Source organism: Cetorhinus maximus, chromosome 1, assembly GCF_964194155.1.
Source record: "Cetorhinus maximus chromosome 1, sCetMax3.hap1.1, whole genome shotgun sequence".
NCBI classification, from domain to species: domain Eukaryota; kingdom Metazoa; phylum Chordata; class Chondrichthyes; order Lamniformes; family Cetorhinidae; genus Cetorhinus; species Cetorhinus maximus.
In genome coordinates, this window is record NC_135879.1 from 215790205 (window position 1) to 215813445 (window position 23241).

Genomic DNA, 23241 nt, shown 5'->3' on the forward strand with positions numbered 1-23241 from the left:
AACAATTTCAGCCTCTTGCTCTAAGTACAACCAGTGCTGCCTCAGAACACTGTAAATTTACAGAATGGCAGGATTCCTCGAGGTTGAAGCAGCTATGGATTTTCCCCATGCAGCTTAATGTGTTAGCATCCCAATCCTCCACCTCCCTCTCGCTCTTTAAAACCCACAAACTGACCAAGCTTTAGATCACCTCTCCTATTCCGCCTTCTTTGGCTTGATGCCCATGTTTGTCTGATTATGTCTCTGTGAAGGAGCTCTATATTAAAGGCACTAAATAAACATGAGTTGTTGTGACACGCCATCCCCTGTTTGCTTATGCTTTATGTGTTGCCTGGTGTGTCTCCCCTGTGGCTCACCCACCCTAATTCTCACAAGTTGGATGTGCGTCAACTGTCAGTTAGGGAGAGAGTAAAGTGATGCCAATGCTGAATGCAGAGGGGCTTGTTCTTTCTTCCTGTGGTATATTTTAAAAAGTAAAGCAGAAGAGAGTTTAGAACAGTTTCCTGAATGGAGTGCATGTGTCACTTTCAGTGAGGAGTGAAGGGTATCACACTAACCTACAACTACCACAAACTCTTCCACTTCCTTCTCCTCCCTCCCTCCCCAGGATGTAGAGTGTTAGTGAGGCTGTTTTCATTAGAACAGAGATTACAGATTTGATAGTGTTTAAAATTATGAAGGGAAGGGTTAAGGGAGACAGAAACAGGCTGATTCCAATGATGGAAGGATTTGGACTCTGAGGACTGAATAGAAGAACAATCCTTTGTAGATCAAGGATATTAATGCAGTGGAATCCTCTACCAGAGGAGGAGATTGAATCAAAGACCATAGCAACATTCACGAATAGTTCAGATTCAGGTTGGCGAACCTCCTGGAATACTTTGGACTCTCCCGAAACAGACGATTTATCTCCTGAGTAAAATATTTAGGTAGCCCAGCCCTCTCAGCCCTACAACGTCTTCCTGATGAACATCTGGGTACTTGTGCCAAAATTGGGAGAGCTGTCCCACAGACAAGTCAAGCAATAGCCTGACATAGTCATACTCATGGAATCATACCCTAAGACATTTTGCAGACTCCGCAATAACTGTTCACTGACGGTCAGTTTGGGTTTCACCAGGGCCACTCAGCTCCTGAGCTCATTACAGCCTTGGTTCAAACATAGACAAAACAGCTGAACTCCCGAGGTGAGGTGAGAGTGACTGCCATTGACATCAAGTCCGCATATGACCAAGTGTGGCATCAAGGAGCCCTAGCAAAACTGGAGTCAATGAGAATCAGGGGGAACACTCTCCACTGGTTGGAGTCATACCGAGCACAAAGGAAAATGGTTGTGGTTGTTGAAGGTCAATCACCACAGTTCAGGGGTTCAGGGAGAATACTGCAGGAGTTCCTCAGGGGAGTGACCTGGGCCCAACCATCTTCAGCTGCTTCATTAATGACCTTCCTTTCATCATAAGATCAGAAGTGGGGATGTTCACTGATGATCAAACAATGTTCAGCACCATTTGCGACTCCTCAGACATTGGAGCAGTCCATGTCCAAATACCTCAAGACCTGGACAATATCCAGGCTTGGGCTGACCAGTGGCAAGTAACATTCGCACCACACAGGTGCAAGGCAATGACCATCTCCAACAAGAGAGAATCCAACCATCGCCCCTTGACATTCAATGGCATTATCATCACTGAATCCCCCAGTATTAACATCCTGGCGGCTACCATTGACTAGAAACTGAACTGGACTAACCACATAAATACAATGACAAGAGCAAGTCAGAGGCTAGGGATCCTGTGGTGAGTAACTCACCTCCTGACTCCCCCAAGCCTGTCCACCATCTACAAGGCACAAGTCAGGTGTGTGATGGAATACTCCCCACTTGTCTGGATGAGTGCAGCTCCTACAACACTCAAGAAGCTTGACACCATCCAGGAGAAAGCAGCCCGCTTGACTGACAGGGCAGCAGATGCATGGGGAAACCACCACGTGCAAGTTCCCATCCAAGCCACTCACCATCCTGACTTGGAAATATATCGCTGTTCCTTCACTGTCGCTGGGTTAAAATCCTGGAACTAACAACACTGCAGGTGTACCTACACCACATTGACTACAGCGGTTCAAGAAGGCAGCTCACCACCAGCTCCTCAGGGGCAATTAGGGATGGGCCATAACTGATGGCCCAGCCAGCAATGCCCACATTCCATGAAAGAGTAAATAAAATAAAATCCCGATTTCTACTGGGAAAGGGCAAAGATCAATGTTTCCGAAATGAATCCTTCCAGAGTTCTGAGGAGTATTTCCGATATTTTCTGTTGTTGTTAGTTTCAATGCTGAGAACACCCTTTGAAAGAAAAATGAAATGGGTATTTGTGCATGTGATGATCTTATCAAACTATTAACCACCCATTAGGTATAACATACCCTTTTCTTTGTAAGAAAATGTAACAATGACTGAGGGTCACACTGCCTCAAGACTTGCTCAGATCTGCTGATGCATATTTTCTCATTGTGAAGAAAAACTAATCTAAGTGGATTTACAATTTGTCTTTGCAGTTTTATTTCTCCAAATAATACTGGCAAGGGTATGAGCATGTCCAGTGTGCCAGGCCTGTGTGATTTGAATGCCCGTCGTATATTTGGGAGTGACTTAGCTGCAAGAAATAAGAAATCAGATAGTGTCACAATCCTATCACCCAGAAGCTAATGCAACTAAACTCCAGAACACTTACTGGGAAATGTGTTTATGTGCCCACAATTCTGTAGGCTGTAGCGAATGTCATGTGTCTGAACCTCCCACATTAGTTCCGACCAGAGTTAGAAACCTAGGAAAGATAGATAGCTGTAGGGGAGGGGAATGAAGGAATATGGGAATGTGGGATTAGGAGCATTGCTCCTGTGAAGCTATTCCAGTACAGCGACCACACTGGCATCTCCTAGGAAATGGTGGTGTAGTGGTAATCTCACTGAACTAGTAGTCCAAAGCCCCAGGCTCATGTTCTGGGGACATTTTGTTTTATTTGTTCATGGGATGTGGGCGTCGCTGGCTGGGCCAGCATCCCTAATTACCCCTGCTCAGAGGGCATTTAAGAGTCAACCACATGGGTTCAAATCCCACCTCAGCAGCTGGTGGTATTTAAATTCAATTAATAAAACCAAGAATTGGAAGATTGTCTATCATTGATTGTTATAAAAATCCATCTGGTTCACTAATGTCCTTTAGGAAAGGAAATCTGCCATCCTTACCTGGTTGGCCTACATGTGACTCCAGACCCACAACAATGTGGTTGACTCTTAACTGCCCTCTGAAATGGCCTAGTAAGCCAAGCAGTTCAAAGGCAATTAGGGATGGAAAACAAATACTGGACTTGCCAGCGACGCCCACATCCCTTGAAAGAATGCATTTTTAAAAACAATCTACCTGGCAATGTGGAAAATTGTCCAGGTATGTCCTGTCCATAAAAAGCAGGATGAATCCAACTTGGCTAACTACTGGTCCATTAGTCTACTCTCGACCATCAGCAAAGTGATGGAAGGGGTCATCGACAATGCTAAGAAGCAGCAATTACTCAGTAATAACCTGCTCACTGCCTCTCAGCTCGAGTTCTTCCAGGGCCACTCAGCTCCTGACCCTATTACAGCCTTGGTCCAAACATGGACAAAAGAGCTGAACTCCAGAGGTGAGGTGAGAGTGACTGCCCTTGACACCAAGGCTGCATTTGACAGAGTGTGGCATCAAGGAGCCCTAGCAAAACTGGAGTCAGTGGGAATCAGGGAGGAAACTCTCCGGCTGCTGCTTTAGATGGTATCCTGTCCTCCTTTAACAATTGCAAAGCACCTCAGGTTGTGAGCAATGGGCTGTGCATTATCAGCCACGTAGTGAGGTCAGGTGTTGAAAAGAAACCCTTTTATTCCAGTCATTGCAGATTTCTCCTGACTATTGTGAGTTGTGTTGTCCTTAAAAAAGTAAGCAAAAGGGCAAGGTTACCACTGATTCTCGTGACAGGCATTAATACATCGTTATCAGCATGTAGGGGTTATAATGGTACAATGCAATGGGTGATGCAACACATGTCGTGTAAGGCTTTCTGTGAGAAGAATTCAAGGAGCTGTGTTATAGAACATGTACAGGTGAAGACTGGGGAAGTACAAATGTCCCATGTTATTTCTGAGCATTGATAGTAAAAAAACAAATCAGTCATTTTAACGGAGGGGTGCATTATTGTAAGCAGCAGATATGCTTAGTACAGTTCATAGAATCAAAGAATCATAGAGTAATACAATGCAGAAATAGGGTATTCGGCCCATTGAGTCTGCACCAGCTCTTTCAAATAACAAACCAGTTCGTTACACTCCCCAACTCTTTTCCCAAATCTCTGCATTTTTTTCTTCTTTATGCATTTATCCATTTCCCCTTTTAAGACTTCTATTGAATCTATATCCACCACACTATCAGGCAGTGCATTCCAAATGCCAGTCAAGTACTCATGTCACCTCTGGTTCTTTTACCAATCAACCTGTATCTGGTCATCCACCCTTGAGCCACTGGAAACAGTTCTTCCTTATTTACTCTATCTAAACCATTCATGACTTTAAACACCACTATCAAATTTCCTCTTGGCTTTCTCTGCTCTAAGGAAAACAGCCTCAATTTATCTAGTCTCTCCATATAATTCAAACCCCTCAACCCTGCAACCATTCAAGTAAATCTCATCTGGAGCCTCTTCAAACACTTACCATTCTTCCTAAAGTTTGGCATTCAGAATTGGAGACAATGCTCGAGCTGGGGTCAACCTCGTGTTTTCAAAGTTTAGCATAGCCTCTTGGTTTATGTACTCTAAGCCTCTATTTATAAAGCACAGGATCACATCTGCTTCATCCTTGGAAATTGCAGCTGTGTCCTCTTACCTTGCTTGACCTTCTAAACTTTCATTGAGTAACTATGCTTTGTGTGCACAGTTGACACAGAAGATGTAGGTAGGGTTCTGAATGAATACTTGGTGTTGGTGTTCACAAGTGAGAGGGACGACATGGGTATGGAAATCAGGCAGAAGGACTGTGATATAATTAAAGAAATTAGCATAGAAAGGAAGGAGGTTCTAAGTGATCTGGCAGGCTTAAAAGTAGATAAATCTCCAGGCCCGAATGAAATGTATCCCAGGCTGTTGAGTGAGGCAAGGGAGCAGATAGCAGGGGCGCTGGCAATAATTTTCAATACCTCTCTGGCCATAGGAGAGGTGCCAGAGGACTGGAGGACAGCCAATGTGGTACCGTTATTCAAGAAGGGAGGAAGGGATAAACCAGGGAACTACAGGCCAGTCAGTCTAACCTCAGTGGTGGGGAAACTATTGGAAGCAATTCTGAGGGACAGAATTAATCTACACTTGGAGAGGCAGGGATTAATCAAGGACAGTCAGCATGGTTTTGTTAAAGGGAGGTCATGTCTGACCAATTTGATTGAATTTTTTGAAGAGGTGACCAGGTGTGTAGATGAGGGCAATGCATTTGACGTAGTCTACTTGGACTTCAGCAAGGCTTTTGATAAGGTCCCGCATGGGACGCTGATAACGAAGGTAAGAGCCCATGGGATCCAAGGCAATTTGGCAAATTGGATCCAGAATTGGCTGAGTGGCAGGAAGCAGAGGGTGATGGTCGAGGGGTGTTTTTGTGACTGGATGCCTGTGTCCAGTGGGGTTCCACAGGGATCAATGTTGGGTCCCTTGCTGTTTGTGGTATATATAAACGATTTAGACTTGAATGTAGGAGGGTTGATCAATAAGTTCATGGATGACACGAAAATTGGTGGGACGGTAAATAGTGAGGAGGTTAGCCTTAGATTACAGGAGGATATAGACGGGCTGGTCAGATGGGCTGATCAGTGGCAAATGGAATTTAATCCGGATAAGTGTGAGGTGATGTACTTGTGCAGGGAAAACAAGGCATGGGAATACACAATGAATGGTAGGACCCTGGGAAGTACCGAGGATCAGAGGGACCTTGGTGTGCATGTCCACTGGTCTCTTAAGACAGTGGGAAAGGTAGATAAGGTGGTTAAAAAGGCACATGGGATACTTTCCTTTATTAGCTGATGCATAGAATATAAGAGCAGGGAGGTTATGCTGGAACTGTCTAAAACGCTGGCTAGGCCACAACTAGAGTTTTGCGTGCAGTTCTGGACTCCACATTATAGGAAGGATGTGATTGCACTAGAGAGAGTGCAGAGGAGATTTACCAGGATGTTGCCTGGGCTGGAGAGTTTTAGTTATGAGGAGACATTGGATAGACTGGGGTTATTTTCCCTGGAGCAGAGGAGGTTGAGGGGGGACATGATTGAGGTGTATAAAATTAGGGCATAGATAGGGTAGACAGGAAGGAACTTTTCCCCTTGGTGGAGGGATCAATAACCAGGGGGCATAGATTTAAGGTAAGGGGCAAGAGGTTCAGAGGGGACGTGTGGAAGAATTTTTTCACCCAGAGGGTGGTCGGAATCTGGAACTCACTGCCTGAAAGGGTGGTAGAGGCAGAAACCCTCATAACATTTAAGAAATATTTGGATGTGCACTTGCAATGCCATGGCATACAAGGCTACGGGCCCAGTGCTGGAAAATGGGATTAGAATAGTTAGGTGCTTGTTTGACCAGCACAGACTCGATGGGCCAAAGGGCCTTTTTCTGTGCTGTAGACCTCTATGATTCTATGACTCTATAACACTCATACAGTCACCTCCTTCTACTGCCTCCTGAGCAGTTCTCATTGCATAGCAAACAATGCATCCCCTTATATAACCTCCTGCAATTGCAGTTCCACATCTGGATTGGAGAAGGCTGACATTACAGATTTTTCTTTTAGCAGAAGTGTGTGCTTTGACACAGGAAGAATAAAGTTGATGATTCTTGCCCCTTTAAACAGCTGCAGTTTGTTAAATCCTGGGACAGCAGAGTCAGTACACGATGTTGGGCAGATGTTTCATGCTCTGCTGTATTTCTAGTTCAGGTCGGAGAATCTAAGTTATTAAATCTGTAATTCTGGTGAATTTACTGTATCCTTGTTACTGTTGGAGGAGAATCAGTTCAGACTCGTTCAAAATAGTCAGTACCCGTAGTACCAGCACTACTGGTATCACTACTGCTGGAGTTCTGTTTTGGGGAATAGAAAACCAGTTCAACACAGTTTTATAGGTAACAGTTCTACTTACAGTTAATAGATCTGTTTGGTAATTGATAGCCTAAATCATAGTCTAATAACATTTACCACTTTCCAAAGCCAAGGTGACCACAAGTGGGCATGTGATTTATCCAGCAAGCTGAAATAAAAGGATTTATTTTCAACACCTGACCTCGTCACTTGGCAGATAATACACAGCCCATTGCTGGCAACCTGAGGTGTTTTGCAATTGCTGAACGATTGCTGAGGGAGTGCTGGACCGTTGCAGGTACTGTCTTCCGGATGAGACGTTAACCTGCCTGGTTGGGCAAAGGACCCCATGGCACTATTTTGAAGGAGAGTAGAGGAGTTTTCCCTGGTTTGTATTGATTGATGGAGGAGCAATTGCTGAAGGAGGACAGAATCCCATCAAAAGCAACAGTTGGACAATTGTTTTGAAGGGGTCAATAAAGCCTACCTGGTGCAAAATAAATGACCAAGTGCCCCCAGGAAGAAGGCACCAATAATAAACCCGTCCTAAGCAAACTAGAACTACATTATGACATTTAAATTAGAGTTTGATTCTGTCCATCAATCAATATAAACCAAGGAAAACTCCTCTGCTCTTCTTCAAAATAGTGCCATGGGATCTTCTGCCCAACCAGACAGGTTAACATCTCACCCGGAAGATAGTACCTCCAACAGTACAGCACTCCCTCAGTGTGGCACTGGAGTGTCAGCCTTGATTTTTGTGCTCAAGCTGGGACTTGGACTCAACACCTTGTGACTCAGAGGCATGAGAACTACCAACCAAGGCCTGATTGTTCACCACTACTCAGCCAAATATCAAAACAATCTCATTATTTTGAAAGGCATAGTATTGTGGCAATGCTGGAAATCTGAAAAAGAAACAGTATGTGCTGGGAATAGTCAGCAGGTCTGGCAACATCTGCAGAGAGAGAAACAGAGTTAATGTTTTGGTTTGATGACTCTTGATCAGGTATGGAAGATGTTAAGAGATTTTAAGTGTTTAAATAAATTAAGAGCCAAAGAAAAGAACCTAGGGGAAAAGTCTGGAGAGAGGAATAATTAAATGACAAAAGTGAGAATGGTGCAAGGCAAAGGGATGTGATAATGAAACACGTATGGAAATAATAGATGGGTCCAGAGGAAGAACAAAGCAGTGGATTGGCATGGGGGGGTGGGTGGGGGCGTGCGACAGGGGAGAACTGGAAAACCTGACAAAGAAGGATTGGATACTGATAGAAGCCTCATCCTACACCTCCACTCCCAGTGGCTCTGCTGAAGCTATCCTGTATAGTTCTTGCTTAAGGGGTATGGTAGTGGGAGTGAAGTTATGGTGGATAGGGTGCTGCTCAAGCAGACTACTTTGTTCTGGATAGTGTCAAGCTCCAAGTATTGTGGGAGCTGCACCCATCCAGGCAAGTGGAGAGTATTCCATCACACTCCTGACTTGTGCCTTGGTGGGCAGGCTATGGGGAGTCAGGAGGTGAGTTACCCACCAAAGGATTCCCAGCCGCTGACATAGCTCTTGCAGTCACAATATATATGTGGCTGATCCAGTTCAGTTTCTGGTCAATGGTAACTCGCAGGATGTTGACAGTGGGGGGTTGATCAAAGCTAACGCCACTGAATGTCAAGGGGAAACGGTTAGATTATCTTCCGTTGGAGATGGTTATTGCCTGGCATTTGTTTGTGTGACACAAATCTTACTCGGCGTATTTTGGCTTGTCAGCAAAGCTCCGTGTTTTAACAAGTGTGCCATCTCTCTGATTCTGCTCTCTGAAGCAAATGCTCCCTCTCACAAGCTCCGGGACAGAGATCCGGCACTAGTGACTTCAGCATGTCACTCGCGGTGTCAAAAGTGGAAGAAAACAGAATTTGTTCTGAAACTTTACATATTCAAGAATGATTTTGCCAATTGAATTGAAATTATTTACACGAACGGTTTGTTATTTTTTAAAGCGGTACAAAGTTTTGATTGAAAGCCTCTTCCCGAGATCATAAACCCCACCTCCGCAGAGTGCGGAATTAAAATAGTTGTTGCAATAGCTGGGACTTGTCACATGATGGGAATCATATGATAGCGCTGGCTCCTCAGTTGTTCTACCGGTATGATCACACAATAGGCAAAACACAGAGAGCAGCAATAGCTGCTGCCAGCAGAGTGAAAGAGGAGTGTAATCGCCGCTGAAATTCCCACCGGCCAAGCGAGAGATCAGCTTTTTTACCACAAACACCATGAAACACCCCGGGCACAGATACTACTCGCTTCTGGTTGTGGTCTCGTCTGTCGGTGAGGAATATTTACCAACTTTCGGGTTTCATTTACAGATTAGACAGACGTGTCTTACTTGCGTTTGCTTTAAAATCTTGTAAATACTTCAGAAATTAACACTAAACTATTTAAAACAGATTAGTAATCACAATGTTACCTGTGTAGCAATCTCTACCTCTCTCTCTGTCACACTTTTTTCTCTTTATTCTCTGTCCAAACAAATTGGGAATAAGAGGGGGGAAAAAAAGTAAAGCTCCAAATGCTAGAAATCTAAGTTGACAATGCTCAGTGGTTTCAGGGATATTAAGCTGTCCTTTTATTGTAAATGTGAAGGGACTTGCTGTGTATTTCCAGCGTGTTCTCTTTTAGAGCAAACGACAGGACAAAAGCCTGGAATTTTGGCAAAGGTGTTTTGTTGAGAGAATCTAAACTGGAAGAAGATACCAAAATGGCTTTTTTTTGTGTCGTATGTTTAGACTTCTGTAAGGAGAGCGACGCGATCGGGATATTATAGCCGGGTTCAGTCACTGTGTATTGTAGAAAAGGTATAGCTGGGCACTGGCCAACCAGCTATTGAGGAAAGGGAGAAAAGTCTGCACTGTACATCTAATGCTGAATGTAGTTTAAACGTTTGAAGAGTGCATTTATACACCAAGTAATGCCAACATGAGTGTTTGGGACCAGGAATTACCCAGACCAGTTGGAATGATGGCCCATTTGGGAGCTTCACATTCGTCTCCTGGTCCCTCCACAGTTTAAATGTATTATTCTGCTGTTCATTGTCAAAAGTGCATTGTTGCAACCAGTTTTTAGATTCCTACTGTACACCAGATATAAAAGGTTTGCAAACTCACTGTCAAATGAACTCACTGTGGAGTAGTGGCAAATACATTTTTTTAAACAAATGCTTTGTTATACTTTATTACCAAATAAGTGATATTGAAATTCCTAAAGGATTAAAATTGGTTTTAATACCAGGAAGTTAAATTGAGGGTTTAAAGATCAAGCTTATGCTAATTTTTCTGAGATGCCTGATCAATTTTCTTGGTGAAGTATGTGTTTTTTTAAAAAACTTTCTTGAATACTGTGTGTAGCATTGTAGTAGGGTAGGCCTGGAGCGAGGACTAGTACTGTTAAGTATTTTGTGTGCTACTTGAAATATTTGGAGTTGCACAGAATGTACAACATAGAAACATGCAGGCCATTCATGCCAACCGATCTATATACTTCGATGTTTAAACTCCGATTTGAGCATGTTCCTATTTATATCCCTCAATTCCTTTCTTCCTCGTGGATGCATCAAGCCTCCCCTTAAATATATCAATGCTATCTGCTTCAACCACTCCATGTGGCTGAGTTCCACATTCTTACCACTATCACTAATTCATTGCTGCCTTTTAAACCCAAAGGCTCAACTACAGTTTATATTTTGAGCATATCCAGGTGCCTAATGGCTGCTTGCATCTGACTACAACAAATCCCTCAGCACAAATCAAAGACTGTAGGAGATGATTACTTCCTCAATTGCACAACTGCCAAAAAATTGTCAGTATTTGAAGCCCTGCTACTTGAGCAATTATCGGCAACACAGCTGTGTCAACGGAAGTCCAGAACCCTACTAATATAAAGCGTTTTTAAAAAATAAATTGAAAAATCTTGAGGTATTTCATTCAAAAGAAATTAAAATGGTCACCAATGAAGTGTTAGCCATGGCTCGGTGTAGGACTCTTCTGCCCTGAGTCAGAAATTTTGATCAAAACACCAACAATTTAAGCACACAATTTCAGAAGTATTTGTTAATAGAATCCAAGCCAGTTGGTGATTTCAAAATCAAGATACAGAGCTTTGCTTCACTGAGAGTTTATTGAGTTTGTTCAGGTTTACAGCTCTCCCCTCTCACACCCAGTGTCCCGGCTGGCCCCTGTTTATACTCTTGAGTATACCAATAAAATGAAGTAGACTAATTAACTAATTAAACTAATTAACACGTCCACTATTTATGTGGTCAAAGTGCTTAATGAAACAATGCCCTTCACATGTGTATCTTGATATAAATATAAATACCATTAACAATACTCCAGCATTGGAAATGCTACAGTATTTTCTAGATGAGTTGGGCCCATCTTTCCACTCGGGTGGATGTAAATGATTCCACAGGATAGTTTTTAAAAAGCACAGGCCTGTAGCCAAAACATTCCTTAACCCACATTGTTAAAACATTTGATCTGATCATTTGTCTCATTGCTGTTGTGGGATCTTTCAGCTCGGAAGTTGACTGCTGTGATTTCTAGCGTTCCAACAGTGACTGCACCTCCAAAAGTACTTAATTGAAATCCTTTGGTACGTCTGGAGGTTATGAAAGGTGTCACGTTGTTTTAAACCTGCCCATGACGAGAAATAGCTGGATGGGGTTGTTAATTCCTTTTTTCTATATAACCCGTAAAGCAGATTACAATGAGTATTAAAGCCATGAACAATGGAATAATTTTAACAGTACCCACTAGACAGAAACCAGGAGTGTGGTCCATAGCCCAGTTTACCCACTCACCAGAAAGCTTCCAGGAGCTCACTGTTCTGAACTTGAGCTGCTCTACTGAGCAGATGGCGATAGAAGCTGCCCCAAAAACTGGCAAAATTCTTTGACAGATTCATGTCGGGTCTCTCAGTAACCATTGAGACTTGACTGCAGTTTAAACTGGTGTAGAAGCTGCTGGAGGGTTCCTGCCAGGTAAAGGCAGTGGGAAAGAGTAGCTGGGCTCAGAATAGGCCTGAGGAGACTATTTATTTTAGCATATTTTCAGTTTTGGGGCCAGGAGGAGCAGGAGTAATCACCTGGGATCTCACAACTAAGGGAAACTTAATAAAAGCAGAAAATGCTGGAAAAATCCAGCAGGTCTGGCAGCATCTGTGCAGAGAGAAACAGAGTTAATGTTTCAAGTCCATGAGTTGGACTTCTTTCTCTCGCCACAAATGCTGCCAGACCTGCTGAGTTTTTTCCAGCATTTTCTGTTTTTATTTCAGATTTCCAGCATCCGCAGTATTTTGCTTTTATCTTAAGGAAAGCTTAAACCTCCCATGCAGTTTTCCACTGCTTCCTGTTAATTTCCCACCCGATCCAGTTTATCCAACTCCCAGATCTCATTTAAATCCCACTTGGGAGTGTCAGCATAAAGAAGAGGAAAACCACATGGATAAAAGCAAAAAACTGCAGATGCTGGAAATCCAAAACAAAAATAAAAATATCTGGAAAAACTCAGCAGGTCTGGCAGCATCTGCAGAAAGAAACACAGTTAACGTTTCGAGTCCGTATGACTCTTCAACAGAACTAAGTAAAAATAGAAAAGAGGTGAAATATAAGCTGGTTTAAGGGGGGGTGGGACAAGTAGAGCTGGATAGAGGGCCAGTGATAGGTGGAGATAACCAAAAGATGTTACAGACAAAAGGACAAAGAGGTGTTGAAGTGGTGATATTATCTAAGGAATATGCTAATTAAGGGTAGAAAGCAGAACAAGCAAGGTACAGATAGCCCTAGTGGGGGTGGGGTGGAGTGAAGGAAACGAAAAAGGCTAAAAGGTAGAGATAAAACAATGGACTGAAATACATTTAAAAATAATGGAAATATGTGGGAAAAGAAAAATCTATATAAATTATTGGAAAAAAAGGGGGGGATCGGAAAGGGGGTGGGGATGGAGGAGAGAGTTCATGATCTAAAATTGTTGAATTGTTCCAGTGAAGCTCAACGCAAACTGGAGGAACAGCATCTCATCTTCCGACTAGGCACTTTACAGCCTTCCGGACTGAATATTGAGTTCTACAATTTTAGATCATGAACTCTCTCCTCCGTCCCCACCCTCTTTCCGATTTCCCCCCCTTTTTTTCCCAATAATTTATATAGATTTTTCTTTTCCCACCTATTTCCATTATTTTTAAATGTATTTCCATCCGTTGTTTCCCTCTACCTTTTAGCCTTTTTCGATTCCTTCACCCCACCCCACCCCCACTAGGGCTATCTGTACCTTGCTTGTCCTGCTTTCTACCCTTATTATCTAAGGAATGTGCTAATTATCACCACCTTCAACACCTCTTTGTCCTTTTGTCCGTGACATCTTTTGGTTATCTCCACCAATCACTGGCCCTCTATCCAGCTCTACTTGTCCCACCCCCCCTTAAACCAGCATATATTTCACCTCTCTTCTATTTTTACTTAGTTCTGTTGAAGAGTCATACAGACTCGAAACGTTAACTGTGTTCCTCTCCGCAGATGCTGCCAGACCTGCTGAGTTTTTCCAGGTATTTTTATTTTTGTTTGGGAAAACCACATGGTTGGGAAGCCAAGCACTAATGCCAGGTAGGTGGCGGGATAGGCTTTGAGTGCTGTCCAGCTGGGGGTCTCGTGCTCAGGGAAGTGGAAGCCTAAGTTTGCTTGTGGGTGTCCAAAGGAGTATTTCAATGAAAGGATAAAATATTCGTTCAGCACAGGCTTCTCTATCTGCTCCCACTTTTCATCTGGTGGGAAAGCTACAACAACTTCCCTGTTCAGGTCACTGGTTAAAATTGTGGCTGAATCTTGTTATTTGAAGTCACTCATGCTCCCTTGCTCTTGTGCTCTTCCTCTTCCTCATCCCACAAACAGGATAAACTGTCTTTTCCTGCACATGTGACTATGTAGAGAAGGTTTCTGTACATGATGTTGACAGTAAGTGCAATCATTCCATAAATAAAAACTGGAACTGGAGTTCAAATGTGCTATTCATAAACAATATGTGCTGTGGAACAGATAGTTGGTTATTTAGAAGAGTTTTCATTAAAGTCAGTCAACATATGAACAGTGATTCGACTAAACTTGCTTAAAACACAACCTGTTTTCTAGGCTTCTTAATCAAGAAGCCATGTAAAACTAGGGTGAAAAGGCTTTTTTTACACAGCAAAAATTCATCCCTAGGAAGAAGAAGCATACTAAAGGGAGGACAAGGCAACCATGGCTGACAAGGGAAGTCAGGGACAGCATAAAAGCTAAAGAGAAAGCATACAATGTGGCGAAGAGCAGTGGGAAACCAGGGGATTGGGAAGCCTACAAAGACCAACAGAGGACAACTAAAAAAGAAATAAGGAGCGAGAAGATTAAATATGAGGGTAAACTAGCCAGTAATATAAAAGAAGATTGCAAGAGTTTTTTAGATATATAAAGGGTAAGAGAGAGGCAAAAGTGGACATTGGGCCGCTGGAAAATGACGCTTGAGAAGTAGTAGTGGGGAACAAAGAAATGGCGGAGGAACTGAATAGGTACTTTGCGTCAGTCTTCACGGTGGAAGACACGAGTAACATCCCCAAAGTTCAAGAGAGTCGGGGGGCAGAGGTGAGTATGGTGGCCATTACCAGGGAGAAGGTGCTAGGAAAACTGAAAGGTCTGAAGGTGGATAAATCACCTGGATCAGATGGATTACACCCCAGAGTTCTGAAGGAGATAGTTGAAGAGATAGTGGAGGCGTTAGTGGTGATCTTTCAGGAATCACTGGAGTCAGGGAGGGTCCCAGAGGACTGGAAAATCGCTAATGTAACACCTCTGTTTAAGAAGGGAGTGAGGCAAAAGACGGGAAATTACAGGCCGATTAGCCTGACCTCGGTCGTTGGTAAGATTTTAGAGTCCATTATTAAGGATGAGATTTCAGAATACTTGGAAGTGCATGATAAAATAGGGCAGAGTCAGCATGGTTTTATCAAGGGAGGTCATGCCTGACAAATCTGTTAGAATTCTTTGAGGAGGTAACGAGTAGGTTAGACAAAGGAGAGCCAATGGATGTTGTCTACTTGGACTTCCAGAAGGCCTTTGACAAGGTGCCGCACAGGAGGCTGCTCAGTAAGATAAGAGCCCATGGTGTTAGAGGCAAGGTACTAGCATGGATAGAAGATTGGCTGTCTGGCAGGAGGCAGAGAGTGGGGTTAAGGGGGTCCTTCTCAGGATGACAGCCAGTGACTAGTGGAGTTCCTCAGGGGTCAGTGTTGGGACCACAACTTTTCACTTAATACATTAATGATCTAGATGAAGGAACTGAGGGCATTCTGGCTAAGTTTACAGAAGATACAAAGATAGGTGGAGGGACAGGTAGTACTGAGGAGGCGGGGAGGCTGCAGAAGGATTTGGACAGGTTAGGAGAATGGGCAAAGAAGTGGCAGATGGAGTACAACATGGGGAAGTGTGAGGTCATGCACTTTGGTGGGAAGAATAGAGGCATAGACTATTTTCTAAATGGGGAGAGAATTCAGAAATCTGGAGTGCAAAGGGACTTGGGCATCCTAGTCCAGGATTCTCTTAAGGTTAACTTGCAGGTTGAGTCGGTAGTTAGGAAGGCAAATGCAATGTTGGCATTTATTTCAAGAGGACTAGAATATAAAAACAGAGATGTGCTGCTGAGGCTTTATAAGGCTCTGGTCAGACCACATTTAGAATATTGTGAGCAATTTTGGGCCCCGTATCTCAGGAAGGATGTGCTGGCCCTGGAGAGGGTCCAGAGGAGGTTTACGAGAATGATCCCAGCAGTGAAAGGCTTAACATATGAGGAACGTTTGAGGACTCTGGGTCTATACTCGATGGAGTTTAGAAGGATGAGGGGGGATCTGATTGAAACTTACAGAATACTGAAAGGCCTGGATAGAGTGGACGTGGGGAAGATGTTTCCATTAGTAGGAGAGACTAGGACCTGAGGGCACAGCCTCAGAGTAAAGGGAAGACCTTTTAGAACTGAGATGAGGAGAAACTTTGTTAGTCAGAGAGTGGTGAATCTATGGAATTCATTGCCACAGAAGGCTGTGGAGGCCAGGTCATTGAGTGTATTTAAGACCGAGATAGATAGGTTCTTGATTGGTAAGGGGATCAAAGGTAACGGGGAGAAGGCGGGAGAATGGGGTTGAGAAACTTATCAGCCATGATTAAATGGCGGAGCAGACTCGATGGGCTGAATGGCCTAATTTCTGCTCCTATGTCTTATGGTCTTATGGTCTTATATTCCAAAATATTTCTGAGACATAACTCAGCTGTGGGGGTGCTGAATGAAGGACAGGTACTTTGGAGAGGGAGAAAGGATGGAAATACTGATTCATTTTTAAAAAAAAAAATGACTAATTGGCTTTAGAGTTCCTCCTTAAAGGAGGTAACTTTGCTCCATCACTGAGTTCTAGTTAAATCGTAACTTCTGGAGATATCGATCTTAAGTCTGTGTAAGCTGTGCCCAGGTTTGGAGATGAGATGGGAGGCATGATGGCAATTCCAGGCAGTGCACCTGCCAGCCCTTCTTATTGTGCCCTGCTGGGCCTAGTGACAAGTGCATACTAAAGGCAATCCATCATTCTGTCTGTACAATTTGGCAGTTGCCACTGGTGTCCAAATTGACCAACTTTCAGCTTGGAAGCTGAACCAAGTCTCACTTGTTCAGGTTTTGAAAGAAATTGCCGCATTGAAAACAGAGTTTCTACACTGAGGCACAACTAGTTGGCAGTGACTGAACAACAAAGTTACCGAGGCTGAAGAGACAAAAGCCACTATTAATTGGCTTTCACCTTTTTAGATGACTGAAGGAACTTGAGAAGAAATATCAGAAGTTCTGACTGCAATGTTTTAATCTTCCTTTTGATGTGCAAATTGTTCTGGGGTGGGGGTGCAGTGGCAGGTAAGCCAACGTATCACCTTTTCTTAAAAGCAGAGAAGGATAAACCAGGCAACTATAAATTGGTGAGTTTAATGTCAATTCTGGGCAATCTATTAGAATCCATAATTTGAAATCAAATTCATGAGCATTGTGAAATGCATGGGATAATGAAGATAACCAGCACAGGTTTAAGTGTATTTGTGGAAACGATTACAAGGATAACAAATGCAGGAGATCACTGACCCCTGCGGCCCCTATGATCAGGAGTTTGCCTTTGCACTCCATTGTACAGTTGTATCATAATGTGAGATGTGGCCCATAACAATAAGACACCATACTGGACACTCTGATCTTGCATGTACTCCATGCACATTTTCCTCTATATTCTGGAAGATGAACTGATGATTCTTTTCAGAGGAATCCAGGAGGCAGAAAAGAGAAGGATCTGTTGATAAAGTGAGATGAAGTAAATAGAATGGGAGGAGGCTAATGTGGAGCATAAACACCAGCCAAATGGTTTATTCCCGTGCTGTAAGTTTTGAGCACTGAAATGAGGGCAATTTACATCAAGGAAAATGGGTTTATTTTTGTTGAATGTGGACAGATTTTTGTGAAATTTGATCTAATTCTTAAGTGATTTAACAAAGAGTAATAATAGATAGAAATTTAACCCTTGATGATGGCCTGCCTTTATGTATTTTCTGCATTGATTGGCACTAACCACAGAGTTTGTCTGTTAGTTGCAAATTCAGGCGTCTATGGAATTAGCTGGATTTTACTGGTAAAATAACATTGTTGACAAGGCATGCCGTTATTAACGTGCAGCTCTGGTCCATTGCTGGTCCATTTATGCCGCTCGCTGTTTGCTTCAAACAGCAGCTTGCCCTTGGCATTATATTTATTTGTAAGTATTTGCTGAATTTTCTCTCAACTTTCTATCTGTTGAAATTTCTTCACGTAGGCAATTAGGAGTGTGAAATATTTTGCTTCGGGGAACGGGCAAAGACTGTTGCATCTTTAAAACAAAAGCAGATAAATATTTGAGATTGCATAAGATCCAGGGCTACGGAGAGAAAGTGAGCATTGGAATTAGTTTTGGATTACATTAGCAAAGAGCAAATGTGCCTCCTTTGAGTGTATGCCTCTTGTGGTTCTATTTCATTGAGGAAGACCCCCAACACACAGCTAAGATCTGTACAAGTTATCTTGGGTCCTCAATTTTTATGCATCGGTCTCCTTGCAAGGTATTTGCAATGTTGGCCAATTTGTTGTACTTGGTCACGGATCACCAGGATTGTAGCGCACATGCATTCCCTTCCCATGATGCTGCACTGTAAGAGATTCTACATTTTGAATGAAACATTAAACTATATGGGCTCACCTTCCTCTTCAAGTGAACATAAAAGTTCTAGTCCTATTGGAGGAAGTTCTCCCAGTGTCCTGACTAACATCACTTACTTACTCAATCAACCTACCTAAAACAAAATATCTGGTCGTTTATCTTGCTGCTGTGTATGGGGCCTGGTTTGATGCAAATGGTTGTTGCTGCATTACAATGGTGACTACACTTCAAAAGTATTTCATTTGCTGTAAAGTGCTATGGGGTGTTGTGATGTTTTGCAAGCCACTATTTAAATGCAAGCACTTTCATTTCCTTATTTTCTTTCTTCTCTTCCTCTTTCTCTTTGCTATTTTTTTTCTCTGGAAATATTTCTCCTCATTATGGTTAGAGGTTTGTAATGTGACTACCTGTGATCTTTGTAAGAAATGCTTCTCACAGTTCTTGCAAAAAAACTTTGCTTAACTCTATCAGGTAATGCAATTAGTTGTCACCTTAAGATAGTAGCAAGTCAAACTTTCCTACTGTGTTGGCTGGTTTTCCATGCTGTAAATTAGCCTCCAATTAATGCTTCAATTGTACTGGTTTCCAGTAGTCACTAGGTAAAATATATACTTCTTAGGCAGTCCCTCAGAACTGAGGATAACTTTCTTCCACTCCAGGGCTGTGGGTCCTGAGGTGACATAAAAAGTTCAATGCTGAATCCACTCACTGCCGCAGGTAGTGTTTGATGAGGTAGGTGGGTGGGTGGGATGCTGGGATTTTGGTACACTCCGTCTGCTGTTTGTGCTTGGCCTCCACCTGGACCTGTCGGAGATGTACAAAATGGTTGGCACCTTCACGATGCGTCGTCTCTGGTTTGGGTGGTCTCTAGCAAGAGATTGCCACAAATTGGTGGGGATGTTGGATTTTTCTCAGGGAGGTGTTGAGGACGTCCCTGAGCATTTCCTTTGCCCTCCTGGTAACTCCTTGTCATGACAAAGCTTTAAGTGGAGAGCTTGTTTTGGGAGCCTTGTGTCAGGCATGTGGAAGGTGTGGCCCACCCAGTGTAGCTGATTAGCTATAACCAGTACTTCAATACTGGGGATGTTGGCCTGAGTGAGCAGCTACCCTGCCAGTGAATTTGCAGGATTTTGTGCAAGCATCGCTGGTGATATTTCTCCAGTGATTTAAGGTGTCTGCTCTACATTGTCCATAACTCTGACGCGTACAGGAGAGCAGGTAGCACTGCAGCCCTGTAGAGCATGAGCTTTGTGCCAGGTTTGAGGTCTTTGTCATCAAACACTTTTTAAATTTTTTCCTCAGACAGCCGAAGGCTGTGCTGGCACACTGGAGGCAATGCTGAGTTTCGTCATTGATGCCTGCCCTCGCTGAGAGGAGGCTCCCAAGGTATGAGAAATGATCCATGTCCAAAGGCTCGCTGTGGATCTTGATGGCCATGGGACAATGTTGCACAGTGGGAGCAGGCTGTAGAGGACCTTTTGTCTTCCAGATGTTTAGCCTAAGGCCCATTCTTTCTCGCACTCCATGAATGTGCGATGATAGTTTGGAGCTCACTCTCCAAACCAGTGTGTGCCTATGCAAGTGTCGTCAGCATGCTGCAGCTCTGACAGAGGTTGGGGTGATCTTGGTTCTTGACTGGAAGTGGCGTATGCTGAATAGTTTTCCACTCGTGCAGAGTATCTCTACTCTGGCGGGGAGCTTCATGGAATGGGGTAGGGTGTTGCGGTGAAGAAGATGGAAAAGAGCGTTGGTGCGATGACACAGCCTTGCTTGACTCCAGTTTGCACTCGTGGTAGATCACAGCATGCACGTCATTGTGCAACAGATGGAGGGTGATGATTAATTCCTGTGGGCAGCCAAATTTGAGGAGGACACTCCACATCCCTCCCCATCAATAGAATCGAAAGCCTTTGTGATCAATGAAGGCCATGAGTAGAGGTGCTGTTCTCTATATTTTCTTGGACATCAAGTAAGACATATGCACTCACAATATGCATCTAATTTGGCAACCTCGAAAGAGCTCATTGCACCTGCACAGGCTAACAAGTAGCCATCCAGTCTAAACCCACTCTTGGCCTATAGCCTGGTTGGTTACGATACTTCAAGTGCATATCCAAGTACTTTAATGTTGTGAGGGTTTCTGCCCCACCCTTTTTTAGGCAGTAAGTTCCAGAATCCCACCACCCTCTGGGTGAACAGATTTCCCCTTTCAATCCTTTCTAAACCTCTTGCTACAATATGCTTTTAGGAAGCTGGAGAGAATGGGAATGCACCCGCCCTCTGACAGAGAGCATTGTAAAAGCTGGAACTGAATTTCTATTTGATTTATTTTGGACCTGGCCACATGAACGATGTGGGGGGTTTTTCTCCCCCTCTAATTTAAGTCTTGTGTTTTACTTCCTCATTAAGACAGCAGTACTTCAATTTTAAGCTTTACTAAGGTTATTTTTAAACTTTCCTTTTCTCAGTAAACATTCAGTCTAATGGGTGTGTGCACACTCTAATATAAAGCAGTGGCATGCCCTTTGTATAGTAAATGGTTTATTTGTTCTGCACTCCAAACAAAACCCTTGTGACCTGGTTTTGGTTGATGTGAAGTCCAGGTTTTTCCCTCTTGCCTCAATTAATAAAGTTTTGGGTTTTTGCTTCAGTATTCAGAGAAATATATACTTTCTTTAATAAATACCACAATGGAACAAAATTTTACTGTATTTAGTATCATGGCAAGTCTCAACATGTCCAAGGAATTTACATACCTTGAAGTGAACCACTAGATCAGGCAATGAAGGCTTCAACTGAATATCATCAAAAGGATAACATCTATCAAAATAAGACTGCGCTAGAATGTCTGCTTATTGTGATCAGAAGTCAGAGTAAACTATATTCCATTGTAAATTTTACAGTAAACAAATTCATATGCACCCCCTTCTTACTCAACAACAAAGGTAATTATGCTCCTTTTTTGTTTTTAATATATATTCTATGCTAGTTTCTCCCCTCCCATTGTACCACAGCATGGTTTCATTGGCAGGAGGCACGATCTCTCTCTCTCTCTCACTCTCTGGTATCATGTGACTAGCAAGTTGTTATTCACAATCACAATGAGCCTCATCCTGTCCACGACAGGCATTTCCAACAGGGCCCTTCTTGAACTGTTTGGATCGTCAACCAGCTTATTGGGGAAACCTGCTGAATTATCTGTTTATGCAGCAGGTGAAACAAAAAGCAGCATTGTGCAACTCTGTATGGGACATTTATTTATTGGTTGTATTAACAAACTCCTGTTGAATTCTGACCAGTTTAAGTTGGTCATGTGAACAGTGCTATTTAGTGTTACACTCCAGTTGGGGACCATTAACATTTAAAAAGAAATCCAAATACCTCATTTTTAACCAGTAGAGCTATACTACAAGATTTCACTTTTTTAAAAAACAAAACATTTTTCTATATAAAAGAATTAAACAAAAAAACCACTGTTAACAATATGGTTTATAACTATGTATGTTATGCACTCAGGTTTACTTTTTACTCCTCCTCCTCCCCCCTCCCTCACCCAAAGAATTCTCTTATAGGGCACATCAATCTTCCAAAGCTATTTTTACTTATGGAGGCAACACCAATAAGTATGCCACAGTGCTCTGGAGAATTCTCTTCTGGATGCCCCATTCCCAGTTCTGGTTATTTTTCAATGCTTCCATGCTAATTCAGCCGGTTACTTTCTTTTGCAATAAGAAACTGTGAGGCCCACTGTGGATTCTCCTACTAACTTCAGACTAAGTAATCTTCCAGCTTCTGCTGCCTCAAGATTCAAACTGAGATTATACCTCACCTGCGTTCCATGCAGTCAGTGATGACGCTGGTTCTTTACTCTGCTTACAGTGCAGATCTAACTTGTCATTTGCTCTGGATTACTTCGCTGAACTGCAAACTGCATGAGGTCCAAAATACAACTAACTCTAGTATTGCTGAAAAAAGACATTTTGTCAAAGCTTTTTGTCTTCCACTCATCAGGAAAATAGCAAGAACAAGTGAGAGTATGTACACGCATTGCACCTGTTTCGGCTAAATAAAATAAGTGATAGCCATTTGCTGGTTCATTCCTCAGGGCAATGTCTTGACTAATCAGTCAAGCTGCCTGATTTAAATTTCAAATAATGCTAGGCAGTTAACTGTTGTCACCATTAACTGGTGCATTCTCCATCACACTGCCTGTAAGGGGAGGCCGTGACGTAGTGGTATTGTCACTGGATTGGTAATCCAGAGCTGAAGAGAAGTGGAAATATGATGAAATTTATACTCTTTAAGGGGGGGGTGGAGCAGGTGAAGCTGGATAAAAGGCCAGCGATAGGTGGGGACAAAGGAGAGATTGACAAAGATGTCATGAACTAAAGGACAAAAGGAATGTTAATTGTGATGGTAAGGGTTGAAAAAAGGTGCTGATAGTGGTGCAAAGGTAAGAAGGCAGAATGTGATAATAGCAGAACAAGGGTGGCATTGTGTGAAAGAACAACATGGAACAAGTAACAGATGGCCTTTTAGGGGATGGGGTGGGGGCAGGGGTCAGTGGTGGTGGGGGGGGGTGGGGGGGAGGGGGGAGCGGGCGGGGAGGATAGAAAATAGGATAGAAGGGGGGATTTAAAAAAAAGGGATAAAACCATGGATAAAAAAATAAAAATGAATGTAGAAAAAAGGGGATTAAAAAAGGGCTGAGGATAGAGGAGAGAGTTCATGATCTGAAGTTGTTGAACTCTTTTAAGTCTGGAAGGCTGTAAAGTGCCTAATCGGAAGATGAGGTGCTGTTCCTCCAGTTTGTGTTG

General features: G+C 42.9%; 1 protein-coding gene across 1 annotated transcript in view; it reads left to right on the forward strand.

Moving 5' to 3' along the window:
* Window positions 1-9263: 9263 nt before the first annotated feature.
* Window positions 9264-23241, forward strand: part of LOC144687242 (uncharacterized) — a 51899-nt gene continuing 37921 nt past the window's right edge. Inside the window, exon 1 of the mRNA XM_078553067.1 lies at window positions 9264-9457. Coding sequence (XP_078409193.1) covers window positions 9403-9457 — 55 coding nt within the window. The 5' untranslated portion in view covers window positions 9264-9402. The remainder of the gene's footprint in view (window positions 9458-23241) is intronic.